The sequence below is a fragment of the Pelodiscus sinensis genome, chromosome 2 (assembly GCF_052426305.1).
Source record: "Pelodiscus sinensis isolate ZL-2025 chromosome 2, ASM5242630v1, whole genome shotgun sequence".
Lineage (NCBI taxonomy): Eukaryota > Metazoa > Chordata > Testudines > Trionychidae > Pelodiscus > Pelodiscus sinensis.
Window position 1 is genome coordinate 6,127,004 of NC_143053.1, and position 14,044 is coordinate 6,141,047.

Sequence of the window (14,044 nt, forward strand, 5' to 3'; positions counted from 1 at the left end):
CAAATGCCCATTTGTCCTGCATTGCCCAAGGCAGTCAGCCCTAGCCAAGTGTTGGCCAACGGTTTGTCATGGAACGAGCAACTTATCCATAATAAAGCACTGGCTGGTTCTGCACCAGCAGCGGCCACCTCTACCGTACTCCAGTATCCAGGCTACTCTAGTTTCATCCTGACAGAAACAAAACACCCTGCTTTCACCCCTCGCCCTGGTCCTAGAGCAACCCGTCAGGCAGCTGTTGTCCTCGGACTCACTCTCCACTGGACTCTAGCTCTGACAATTCCGAGATGAGGGGACACTCGGGGCAGGGCCTCTTCTACCTACTTTGCACGCGCACCATGTCCAAAGGGTGTCACGGCCCAGCACTCTCACCACCATGTGAGGGTCACTGCACGTTCCCCTGCGCGATGGTAAACGCTTCTGCATTCACCCACCAATGTGCAGAAGATCACCCATCATGATGCTCCAGAATACTTCTGATGGGACAAAGCCCCTTCACAACTGAGGCAGAGGGAAGCATAGCTCCAACTTCTCCAAACTGCAGGGAGAGTCCTTCCTCCCTCCCTTCCTCTCTCCCTCCCGCCTTCTTTTCCTTCCTTCTTCCCTCTCTTCCTTCCTCTCTTCCTCTTTACCTCTTTCTCTCCCTCCCTTCCTTCTTCCCTCCCTCTCTGCTTCCCTCTTTTCCTTTCTTCCTCCCTCCCTCTCTCCCTCCCGCCTTCTTTTCCTTCCTTCTTCCCTCTCTTCCTTCCTCTCTTCCTCTTTACCTCTTTCTCTCCCTCCCTTCCTTCTTCCCTCCCTCTCTGCTTCCCTCTTTTCCTTTCTTCCTCCCTCCCTCTCTCCCTCCCGCCTTCTTTTCCTTCCTTCTTCCCTCTCTTCCTTCCTCTCTTCCTCTTTACCTCCTTCTCTCCCTCCCTTCTTTCTTCCCTCCCTCTCTGCTTCCCCCTTTTCCTTCCTTCCTCTCTTCTTCCCTCCCTCTCTTCCTTCCTTCTTCCCTCTCTTTCTCCCCCCCTTCCTCCTTGCTGCCTCCACTCCCTCTCTCCCTCTCTTTCTCACTTCCTTCCTCACTTCTTCCCTCACTCTTTTCCTTCCTTCCTCTCTTCTTCCCTCCTTCCCTCTTTTCCTTCCTTCCTCCCCGCCCCCGCCCCACTCCAGCATCTGAGAACCTCTAGTGAAGGGAAGCCCACTGGATTTAAAGCCAAGCCAGCATGCAACAGGAAGCAGCAGCCCTTTGGCAGTTCACAGATAGCTACTAAAACGACACTCAGCTGTGAGGGACAAGGAGGGAGACAAACTCATGCTGGTATCTTGCAGAAAGACAAGGGACGTATCTTTCACACAACTGTCCACAGCCAGCCAGAGAACTAGCTTGTTAACTGGCTGACGAGAGAAGCAGTGGGAGAACTAATCAATAGGGAACATTGATCATGGTGGTATGGAAAGGTCACTCCAGCTCGGGGAGCTGCCGCACAACAGCGAGGCCCGGATGGGAAACACATTCGCACACTCAGGGATGCTCCCGAGCATCAGGAAGCAGAGCAAAAAGAGTCACGACAATCAAAGCTTTGCGAGAAGATGAAAATCGCTTGGCCCTTCCTCAGCCAGGGCAGAGTCAATTGCTCGCTAGCGTCCATTCCCTGGGCTTTGCCTATTTGTGGGGCATTTCGGAAAGAGAATTCTGTACTGACACAAGGCTTAGGATGCCTTGTTCAGGGAACGGTAGTCCTCTCTTTACTCACAGGACATGTGGAGCACAACGGGCCATGAGCAGATTGCCTCTCCAAGCCTGACCTGGACGCATCTCTGCTTGGGACACGGAATTAGTTCAGTTTCCATGGTCCATTAAGTCACTGGCGGCTCTATCAAGGCTGCCAGCCAAGGGAGGGATGTACCCTTTCTGGAGAGCTAAGGGAGGGCTCCAGCAGGAACCGTACCGACACCACCCAACAGCCCGTCAGACGGTAACAACATTCAGTTGGATGGTATCTGAAACTGGTCGCTCGAGCCTCACATCCCCTCTCTTGGGTCGCGTGGTACGTATTGGGAAGCAGCGTGTGAGGATTTGATGGAGAAGCAGAGGATTGTTTAATGTTCTCTCGGTTATCTGGCCCGCTCTCCAAAAGTCCTGAACACCAAACGCCTGCTTCTTTCCCTTTCTCTGGCTCCTGTTCTCTCTGTCTCTCTCTCTCTCTGCCTTCCCACACAGAAGCAAACTCTAGTTGGGCAGAACTCTGGGAATGCCTCCAAATTTATCAGCCTCAGTGAGTCTATTCATGAGCACAGGTTCATTTCCAAGTCAAGCCTACACCTCTCTGCTCTAGCTGCCTTTGTCCAAAAGATCTGCATGGGAAATTTTCAGCTAAATTTCCACAAAGCAGCTGAATTCCGGAAAGTGCTCTTCGCAGAACACCATGTGGGCAGAACGGTGTTGCCACAAGAAGCTACTTCCTCACACATGGGCACAAGGCCAGAGTTGCGGAGCTCCTGGACTTGGATGCTCATGACCCAGGAATAATACAGCTGGCCCACTTCTGAAATCTCTCGACTGTTTGGGTACTATAACTTGCCCAAAGCGCTAATTTTATCCGGGGATGTGTAATAAATAGAGGCATGTTGAGCAGGAGCCTTTGCCTCTGCATCTCGGGGGAGAATGCTACTACAAGTGTGTCTAGTCCTGATGGCCGCATGTTCAAAAAGTATACTGGAACAATTGGCCGGGCCCAGAGGTGAGTCATAAAAATTATTCAAGATCTGGAAACCTGCCTTTACCAGTGAGAGGCTATAGGACCTCACAACTCATTTAGCTTATCAAGGTGAGGTTTAAGAGGTGATCTGATCTCAGTCTGTGAGTATAGGAAGAAAATTTCTGGTCATAACGGAGGGTTTCTTAACCTAGACAAACTAGAGTTGCAGGCTCCCTTGGAAACTTGCTTGGCAATTCAGCCTCGGGTAAGTATAAAACGGAGGCCCAATCTTGCTACAAACTAGCCCCAACATTCACCTCAAACTCACCTCGATTCACTCCCCAGGCATAGGCATACCAAGACCCAGCGGGTGGAATCGGAAGCTAAAAAATTCAGGCTGGAAATAAGGTGTACATTATTAACAGTGAGAGTAGCGGACAGTTGGGACAGTTTACCAAGCAATGTGCTGCATTCTCCGGAATTTGGAGTCTTTAGAGCAAGGTTGGACTTTCTCCAATAGACCCTCTAGCTCAAGCTCTTGGGCTCAATGAAGGACTCCCTGGGTAAAGTTCAAAGGCCTGTGCTATACAGAAGGACGGATTAGGTCCCTTCTGGCCTTAAATCTACCATTAGACACATTTTATGACCTGGATGTTGGGTTGGATCTTTCCTCTGGAGACTCTATGCCAGTGCAGGCCTTGGATGGATCCAACTTTGTAAGTTAAGGAGCCACAGTCACCACAAAAATGCAGCTAATCCTAGGGTCGTACACAGCAGCTGTTGAACAGTGAACCCTATTCAACAGGACGCCAAGAAGAATCCCAAATTTGAAACTGCAGGGGGGATTGAGGGAGGCAGAATGTCACGATCTAAATTGAGATTAGATCAGGACTCTCAGATTGATAGCCGTAATTTTAGGACAATTGCTGTGGGATCATTCGGACCTACATTTTCAAAAGTGACTGGTGATGTTGGATGCTTTGATTTTACCCCTCTCAAACTCGAGACACCGTAAAGCACTGTTTCTTAAACTGTGTTCTGTGGTACACCACTGTGCCACAAGGCAGTTGGAGGTGTCCCACAGAAAACAACAGAGTTCAAATAAATGGCTGCTCTTACAGGGGCAGGCAACATTTTTTTTTTTTTTTGCTCAACAAAAAATCCTTGGGGTTCCTCATAAAAAAAATATTGTTTGGTGTTCCTCGGTCTTAAAAAGTTTAAGAAATACTGCTGTAAAGGGTCCTGATTTTCAAAATGTGCTGAGCCCACATCCTCAGAAAATCAGGCCTTTTAAAGTGGTTCAAGGTGGACTCCCAAGAACCCAAAGAGCAAGTCGCTTTTGAAAATGTTAACATCCATGACTCAAGAGTTCAACACTCACTTTATAGCTTCTCCAGCCAGCACCAGTCTGGGTTACATGCCAGAGAAGGGAATGCCAGCTACTGAGTCACTAACACCACTTCCTTCAGCACTTGCTCATCAGAAAAGGGTTCTGCCTCGGATACCCGAACAGCCACAAAAGGAGGGCAAAACCTCCAGCATCCACCCAGGCCAAGTGACGACTACCGCGCCCTATGAGAAGAGTGGAGAAAGAAATCTGTACCTCCAGACAGAGACGTAAATGATAATCAAGAGCAAAAGCGTCAGGGAAGAGACTCCACAGCCTACGATTAGTGTGACAGAAGGAACCAACACCTTCTCCATGTTCTGAAAGAGAGAAAACAGGAGACAAAAAATGAGGCTCAGCAAATGCTACCAGCTTGGTTTCATAAGAAGATTTCCCCCTCCCTGCCTCCCCCCACACACAACCGGCTGGGCATGTGCCAATTTGCCCAGCCAATCAGATCAAACTAAACCAACGGTATGTGAGAAACAGACACATTTTCGGTTCACTCAGCCTCTCATCGGGCCTGATTCTGTTCTCACATAAACTGGTGCAAACCAGGAGTCAATCCAGGGATGTCAATGGTGTGAAAGCCCTGGTTGGGGGAGGCGAATTGGGCTCTTCATCGTTAGCACCAGGCTCCGGAAAGGGTTAATGAGGCAATGGGAGCAAGGGGCTGCTCACGCGTAGTCAAATCAGCTCTTCCTGGAGCTGCTATCACTGCAGCTCCGAGGACGAGAAGAGGGTGAAAAACCTTCCACCAATTAGAAACCACCATCTGGCAGGCAAGGAGACAAAACAAGCGAAGAGGAAAATAAATAAATAAACTGCGTGATAACATCCAGCTGGAATGGGCATTGTTTCACCAGCCTTCCCCCGGCTGCACAGGGCCTCTCTTGCCAAGCACAGCAAGCCAGGTATTCAGCCAGATCACAGTGACCCTCCTGTCCCCTCACTTGGAGAAAAAGAGAGTTAACTAGCTACCCAGTCAGAGCCAACACACAGAATCTTACGCTGGCATCTGGCACCTTAGCAGGGGAAGAAGATCATATTATGGTGATTCCACGCCTGGGTTCCTTTTTGTGCCCCCAACTCCTTTTCCCACTTATGCTTTGAATCCCATATTGCTTTGATTCCTGATTGTTCATCCCAAAGGGTGCCATGCAACGTTCCTTCTAATCTTTTCCATCCATGTGCGGATTTTTTGTGTGTGCAGAATAAATTTTGTGACCTGCACCCAGGGCTGTGTCTACACTGCACCCCTTTTCCGGAAAAGGGATGCAGTGTAGACACAGCCCAAGTGTGTATGAATATGCACAATTCTAGCGGTGGGCACTCTGCTAATCAGCTGAGTGGCATTAGAATCTCTCTGGAGTGGCCATGCAGCATACAGGGAACACTGGTGCCATGATCTCCTTGAAGGAAAGGAGTTTGTTCTTCTAATTTTCCACTGTAGCTCTTCTCCACTGTAGCTCTTCTCCAGCATGGGACTACATGGTGCATGGGAGCAGGGGAGGTGGAGCAAAATTAGTTTCACTCATGGAAGGAAAGAGGGGACTTAAATAATTAATTCAGACAAGACAGGGATAGGAATGGTGTGGTATGATCCACTGTGTGACCAAAGGTACTTCTACACTGCAACACTATTTCGAAATAATTAGCTCTATTCCCAAATAACTTAGTCCGCGTCTACCTAGCAGGCAGTTATTTCGAAATAATACCAAAATACTGTCAAACTGGAGGACTCCGACTCCTGTAACCCTCGTTGTACAAGGAGTAAGGGAAGTCGGAGGAAGAGTGCTCTATTTTGAATTAAGTGCTATGTAGACACTCCCTATTTCGAAATAAGCTGTGCAATGGATGTAGCTCAGTTTGCATAGCTTATTCTGAGTTAAGCCCTACAGTGTAGATGCACCCCCAGTCTGTTTAATGGATCTACCACTTGGCTGCTCAAAACAGGGCCAAGGATTGTTTTAAACTCATTAAGGGCAAACTCACTGCAAGTCACACTGCACCAAATTCAACAGCAGTAGACCAGGGAAGAATTTGGCTTGCTTTTCATGCAGAAGAAGGTGGGGCCTGTTAAACGTTAAGGCTGAGCAGGTTTTTGCTTGAATCCGAATTGAGCCAAACAGCAAGGGGCCAGGCATTGGGGGTAAACACCTTGCAAAGCAACTTTGCAAAGGTTTCATGGGTGAGGGTATAGGCAAGAGGACTCGTGTGGGTAGTCCCTCTTATGTCTTAGATCTGGCCAGCCGTTAGCACCAGTGGCGAAGACACGACGGGGGATGGGAAAGAGGAATAGCTCTCCTTAGATGTGTGACTCCACAGCTCCTGTCAGCCACGTGCCCTTAAACTGGCTCCTTGTTATCCAGTTCTCCAGATCATGGGTGGCAAATCTTCCCCTTCTGCTGACTCCACTGTGTATCCCTCTGTTGCACGTTCCTTATCCGCCATGCTCCATGCTATCCATGTCAATGCTCCCTGCTTGGAATGAATACAGCGCAGCTAGCCAAAATCCACCACACTGATGCGGGAGGAGAATGATCTCTTGTGATTGAACTAATTGAGGCAGCTTGTGGGGTGAGAGAACAGCAACAAGGGCGTTATTAGGGGTTTTCCGCTAGGCGTGTTTATTGCTACAGGGACAAGGACAGATGGCCTTCATCCACCAGCTAGAAACTCCTTCTTCCTGGAATGGCTTTAAGAAAAGGCGGGCTTTGCCCCATGCTTGAAGGATCACAAAGCCAGCTCTGGCTGACCAAGGGTAGGGAAGAGAATTCCAGAGTCTAAGAACCTCATGAAGAATGCCCTGCCTCCATCTTCTTAATATTGTCCTTACCATAGAGCCAAGGAGCCCCAGCATGGACCAGGACCTCATTGTGCTAGGCACTGTACAAACGCAGAACAAACAGTAGCAAAAAGACTACATCTGACCCAAAGAGCTTAGAATATAGGGAGACGTCTGCATTGACAGAGGAGCACAGAGCACAGGCAGCATGCGTGCAGCTGGCGCCGCAATGAAAGGCCGTCTGCATCCTCACTTGTCTCTGAGGCGTGTATCTCCATGCCCAGAGAAAGGCTTTGGCAGCAGCGAAAAAGCGGCATGGGGGAGACAGCAGGGAAAGGACATGTCCCGATGCCCTATGCCACCACCAGAGCCTTTCACTGCTGTGGGGAAAGGCTCCACTGCTGGTCGGAGGGCGGGATGCAACTGCTTAAAACTAGCCGCGCAAAAGTGGCACGGCTTGGGCGTTGAGAGAGTGATGTATGGTAAAAAGCCTGGGGGCTTAGGTGTGTAATGCACTTTACCCCACTCACCTAAGCCACGGCTATTTATACCTGCACTAGGGCACATCTCCACAGCAGGGCTGAAGCCGTAACGAGCGACGCAGCTTCAGCTACGTCAGTTGCGGCGCTTAAGTCGAAATAGCTCAACTCAGCTTTTGGCGCTGTCTACACAGCAAAAAGTGCGAGGAAGAGCACTCTTCCTCTGACTTCCCTTACTCCGCATACAATGAGGGTTACAAGAGCCGAAGTAAGAAGTCCCCCAGCTTGACATTAGTTTGACACTATGTCGAAATAACCGTGTGTAGCGTAGACGTGCTCTTTGTTATTTCAGAATAACATCTGTAGAAGCTGTAGAAACCATTTTCATGTTTAGCTAGAAGCCATCTTGTATATCAGAAACCATTTCAGCTTTTCTCTCAAGCACGTAGACCAGAGTGAACTTTCTGTCACCCCGTGAGAAGAGGCCTACAGAATGGGCTATTGGTATGTGTTAATTGGGCTGGTTGGGACAGGAGATGTACTCCCTCGCACCTGTCCGCCATCTTGTTGATAAGGTTTGGTTTTTCCAAATTTAATTGAGGATTTCTGTAATTGGATGCCCTGACGTCAGACTGTTTGGCTAAGGGTATAAAGATACTAGGATTGATTGTATTAGCAGTCTTACTGGGTCTGGCTCTGCTGTGACCACGTTTGGCTCATGCTGTGCTTTATTAATTAATAAAGCTGCTTGTTAGCTGCCTAAACACAGAGGAGCGTGTTTTTGCTTCGACACATCAGTTATCCCGAAATAACACTGCTGTATAGCAATACTCCAAGTGCCTGCACTCCACACCACTGTCAGTGTAGATGTACCCGGAGGATAAGACGAAACCACATAAAGGCTACGTCTAGACTACAAGCCTCTTTCGAAAGCGAGCGCCTAGACTGCGACCGCTTCTTTCAAATAAGCAAGCCTCTTTTTCGAAAGAGAGCACCCAGGAAGTCTGGATGCTCTCTTTCGAAAAAGCAGTTTGCATTCAAGAACGCCTTTTTTTGAAAGAGCACTTTCAAAAAAAGGCTTTCTTCTTCGTAAAATGAAGTTTACCGCAGTCGAAAAAACTGGCCGTGTTCTTTCGATTAATTTCGAAAGATTGCGGCAGCCATCTAGACACAGGTGTTGTTTTTTTTAAAAAAAGTCCCTTTTTCCAAAAAAACTCTGTAGTATAGACACACCCAAAGATGCAGACACATGGGGCAGTACAACCAATGAGATACTACGGCTCAGTATGTCAGGCCGTGGCCTCAGTGCACCAAGAGCTTCACTGCAGGCAAGTAGGCTTCACAGCAAAGGAGTTTTGAGGAGGGATTCAGAGGAGGACAGTGAGGTGGCTTTGTGGAGGTCTACTGGGAGCTCCTCCCAAACCTGAGGGGCAGCCTGGGAGACAGCATAACGGTGCTTGTTTGAAAGCTTAACAAGTGGGAAATGGCCTGGAAAGTGAAAACAAGTTTCAGAAGTTTTCAGGGAAGTCCGGGATTCTCAAAATTCGAGGATCAACTTCTCTCCCAACTTTGGCAGTTGGTGTCTGGTCCGGGGCCTCCTCGTTTCTATTCACGTTGGATGACGTGTCCCCCTCTGCTCCTCCCTGGCAGACCAGGCTGCAATCTGACAGCTCTAATCATCAGGAAATATTTATTGGCCTTCCACCTTGCTTGTGCTCAGTTCCAACCCATTACTTCCACCGCCGTTACTGCTGGACCCAGAGTTATTTCAAAATAACCCCCCTTATTTTGAAACAATACACAGAGTGTCCACGCTACCATGCTCGGTATTTCGAAATACCAGGCTGGTTATTTTGAAATCGGTACTCCTGCTTTCCTCGGGAAATAATGTTATTTCAAAATTGTTATTTCGGGAGTTATTATTTTGAATTTAGTTATTTCAAAATAATTTCCTAGTGTAGACATCCCCTCTGTGTTTACATTCGTGGGCACTGACGCGCTGTATACTCCTTCCACAAACAAACCTGGGAAGGGCACTTCTTTTGGTACCAGTTTGAAGCCTTCCCTCCAGAAAGGAAGGGTGGTCCTCCGCATAGGCCACTGCCTTGTGCCTTGCGAAAGCGGGGTGGAATTCACTGGTCTGCCATAGACTTTCTTGTGACGTTGGGCAAATTTGCTCTCTCTGTGCCTCACTTCCTCATCTGCAAAACAGGGACAACAACACTGCCCTGGAAGGCTGTGAGGATAAGTGTGAGGATGAGCTCTGGGAACAGGGGGCCATATTATTACCTCAGATGAATGTCCTCCTTCCCTGTCCTCCCCCGGAACATTCTCTGCCACAGCAACACCCTCCCTTTCTGCTACACAAATAGACTAATGACGGCCAGGGGTTCACAGCAAAGTGCAACACCATATTTAACAATGTCTCATTTAAGCGAATCTGCACAATGCCCGGAGAGAGACCTACGAAGTTACACTGAAAGCAGCCCTCTCCCCTGCCTCCAGACGAATGCCTCAGAGCTGGCACTGAACCAATGCCATGCCTGTGTTTTATGTTCAGTGAGGGAAGGGGTTTGATTATGATGCCGGGTCACTGGGTGAGAGAAGCAGCCTGAAGGCAATTCCCACAGGTTGACGGCTTTGTAATCTGGCACATTCCCTCAAGGTGAACTCAGACTTGACGTACTGGCTCTTGTGGGGAAGTGACAGTTTGGCAGACTGGCCGGCATCCTTACATGGCTTATAGGGAATTAGGTCTGAGAGCTGAGTCTGTGTCCCGATTCCCTCAGCCAGTCCCAGTTTTGACGTGTCTTTTTCATGTCCTTAAAACCGGGGCATGCAGTAGGACAATGTCGTGTCCGGTGTTGCACCGTTCAGGTGAGGACAGGAGCCTCAAACCAAAGAGGGGGCACATCTGTATTGAATTTGAAAGTGTGGTCTCCAGTTCTGGTAGATTTATATGTGTGCATGCACTAGCTTTGATCTAACTAACATGCCACAAATAGGTGCAGACTCAGGTGGCTGGCCTGAGCCACCGTATCCACCACTGCCGCTGTCCTCATAGTTTTTAGAGCACTATTTCAATCCAAATCAGCACACATATGTCTATCCCAGTTGGAAATTATACCAGTTTAGAAAAGAGGAGACTGAGGGGGGATATGATAGTGGTATATAAAATCATGAGTGGTGCGGAGAGGGTGAATAAAGGAAAATTATTTATTAGTTCCCATAATAGAAGGACTAGAGGACACCAAATGAAATTAATGGGTAGCAGGTTTAAAACTAATAAAAGAAAGTTCTTCTTCACACAGCGTGTAGTCAACCTGAGGAACTCCTTGCCAGAGGAGGCTGTGAAGGCTAGGACTATAATAGAGTTTAAAGAGAAGCTAGATAATTTCATGGAGGTTAGGTCCATAAAAGGCTATTAGCCTGGGGATAGAAATGGTGTCCCTGACCTCTGTCAGAGGCTGAAGATGGATGGCACGAGACAAATCGCTTGATCATTGTCTTCGGTCCACCCCGTCTGGGGCATCTGGCACTGGCCACTGTCAGCAGACAGGCTACTGGGCTATATGGACCTTTGGTCTGATCCAGTATGGCAATTCTTATGGTCTTATGTTCTCCCAGCCGTATCCATAATCACCCCCTTGCCAAGGCAGAACTCTGCCAAAATTCTTCTCCAGCACTACCAAATCTCCCTGGATAAAAGTCAAAACCTCACCCGTCCGAGCTGACAAATCCCCAATCCACAAGACAAAATCCTTCCAATTTCACCTCCTCAAGTCTTCAGCCACCTGTACATATCCTCATACCATGTCTCTCCCTGTGGAATGAGTTCAATAAACTGAGGGTTTTGTCATAGCACTAGATAAATGATTTCATTTCTTTCACCTAACAGATCCCAAAGCATTTTTCAGCTACAGTACCGCAGGCAGAACACAACAGAGAAGCATCCAACACTAAAAGGACACTAAGGTGAACCCCTATTTCTACAAAGCACCCAGTCGATAGGACGCCCTTTTAAAAAAATCAACACTTTTCATTCAAAGTTACAATAGAAGGTTAACTTACTACATTGTACATTACTACAGTAGTTGCTTATTCAGAATCAGGTTCATCATAAAAGAACAGAGGCAAAAATTCTGGCTTGTAGACAACGGAAGCTCTCTTCCTCTTGGCTAAAAAGAGTGAACAAATTTCTCTTCCTCTTGGCTAAAAAGAATGACCAAACTTCTTTCTGGTATTTCTCTCATTTACCCTTACGGTGTGAAAGCTTTTCCCTTACTACGACAGTCCATATTTTCCTGTATGATAATTCCATAGGAGGAGAAATCACGCTTTTCTAATAATGTCCAATGCAATGTCTAGCTGCTTAATATTAAAGAGAAAAGCTTCAGCGGGGTAGCCAAGTTAGTCTGTAACAGGAAAAACGTAAAACACAACAAATAGTCTAGTAGCACTTTAAAAACTGCAAAACATGTAGATGGTATCATGAGCTTCCGTGGGCTGTGGGTTGTGCCTACGAAAGTTCATCATATCATCTACTGCTGTGTCTAGACTGGCCAGTTTTTCCGGAAAATCAGCCGCTTTTCCGGAAAAACTTGCCAGCCGTCTACACTGGCCGCTTGAATTTCCGCAAAAGCACTGACTTCCTACTGTAAGAAATCAGTGCTTTTTGTGGAAATACTATGCTGCTCCTATTCGGGCAAACGTCCCTTTTGCGCAAAACTTTTGCACAAAAGGGCCAGTGTAGACAGCTCAGATTTGTTTTGTGCAAAAAAGCCCCGATAGCGAAAATGGCGATTGGGGCTTTCTTGCGCAAAAGTGCGTCTAGATTGGCCACGCACACTTTTCCACAAAAAGTGCTTTTGCGGAAAAGCATCCTTGCCAATCTAGATGCTCTTTTCTGAAAATGCTTTTAACGGAAAACTTTTCCATTAAAAGCATTTCCAGAAAATCATGCCAGTCTAGACGTAGCCTACATGTTTTGTTAGTCTTTAAAGTGCTACTAGACCATTTTTTGTTTTTTAAGTTTTTCTTATTAAAGAGAAAGTAATTTGTCATTCTATTTAAAACATAGATATTTTACTAGATCTTTATTTAAGAGGCAGAGGCGTTCTAAGAAGCCAGCCTTTTGTAATAAGATGAAACCCTTCAATAATTTCCTCCCCAAACTATCTACTTCCTGGACACACCACACACAAGTACAGGCAGTCCCCGAGTTACGCGGATCCGACTTACGTCGGATCCGCAGTTACGAACGGGGCCCTCCCTCTCTCTGGTCCCCAGCAGACCAGGGAGAGGAAGCAAAGCGGCGGAACACGCGGGCAGGGGACAGCTCAGATGCATCTGGGCTGTCAGCTGCCCGCGTGCTCCACGGCTTTGCTCTGCTTTGCTCCCCGTCCCCCTGGTCTGCAGACCAGGGGGACAGGGAGCAAAGCAAAGCAAAGCCGCGGAGCCTGGGGTTCTTAAGTTGAATCTGTTTGTAAGTCAGAACTGGCGTCCAGATTCAGCCGCTGTTGAAACTGATCAGTTTCAGCAGCGGCTGAATCTGGACGCCAGTTCCGACTTACATACAGATTCAACTTAAGAACAAACCTACAGTCCCTATCTTGTACGTAACCCGGGGACTGCCTGTACATTCCTCTTTCCCTGAAACTACTCCAACGGAGTGTCTCATGCTAGCAAAAATATGACACATTGTAACAGGAGTCAAATGTCATCTAGATCGTAATTAATAAAAAATACTATATTAGCCATACAAATTGAAGATGTATTTCTCCTTTCTCATATAGAGACCCACGCATCCACATCAATGTCTTTGTTCAAATCCTTCTTACTTTTTTTTTAACCAGATATAAAGATATCCTTCCAACATCTTTTTCAATTAAAATTGTATGTATTATAGAAATTAAACCTTTTTTTCCCAGCTTGCTCCCGGGTCAACTCCTTAAACATGGTTAAAGGGCTGAAGAGAACCATCTTGTACCAGATTTCACAATCAAATGTTTGATACATGCATACTGAAAATAGGGGAATCTTGCTATTATTTGCATTGCTACATAGTTCTTGCTATGATTGCAAATCAGGATCGAAGAACAGCTATCCAAGGTGAGTAATCTCAGTTCTCACCTGCAAGGAGCAGTCACTTTGATATATCTTAGGGATAAATTCCTGGTTATTGATGAAAGTCACCAAGGGAGGGGGCCTCAGTGACAGGAATGTAAAAATATTAGCCAAAGCTGCAAAGATCTGGAAGAATGCATGATTTTTCCTTTATTTTTGATGACCCACATTTCTTTTTAACCCACCATTACTATAAATAGCTATACTTGGGCTCCACTGTTGTTCGAGGTTTACCCCGTGTTTGCGTGGTCTTTTGTTAACCCATTTGACCAGTGACCTGGAATAAAACATAAAGCCATCACTAATAAGTTTGCATATGACACAAAAATTGAGGGAGTGGTAAAAATGAAGAAAACAGGCCGCTGATTCAGAACGAGATAGATTGCTTGTTAAACTGACACAAGCAAACAATATGAGTTTTAATGCTGCTAAATGTATATGTATATTTCTAGGAACAAAGAAGGTAGACAATACTCATACAATGGGGGATTCTATACTTGTAAGAAGTAGCGACTCTGAAAAAGATTAAGAAGTAACAGTAGATAAAACATGAGCTCCCAATGTGACACTGTGACTGAAAGCACTA

General features: G+C 46.9%; 1 protein-coding gene across 9 annotated transcripts in view; it reads right to left on the minus strand.

Moving 5' to 3' along the window:
* ADGRB1 (adhesion G protein-coupled receptor B1) overlaps positions 1-14,044 on the minus strand; it is a 423,364-nt gene that overhangs the window by 73,469 nt on the left and 335,851 nt on the right. For 6 of the 9 annotated variants that reach the window (XM_075920015.2, XM_075920016.2, XM_075920018.2 and 3 more), the window contains 2 exons: positions 4,282-4,385; positions 3,007-3,075 (listed from right to left, as the gene is read on the minus strand). In XM_075920015.2, the coding sequence (XP_075776130.2) occupies positions 3,007-3,075; positions 4,282-4,385 (173 nt within the window). The remainder of the gene's footprint in view (positions 1-3,006; positions 3,076-4,281; positions 4,386-14,044) is intronic. The other 3 variants (XM_075920023.2, XM_075920022.2, XM_075920019.2) reach the window with 1 other exon arrangement.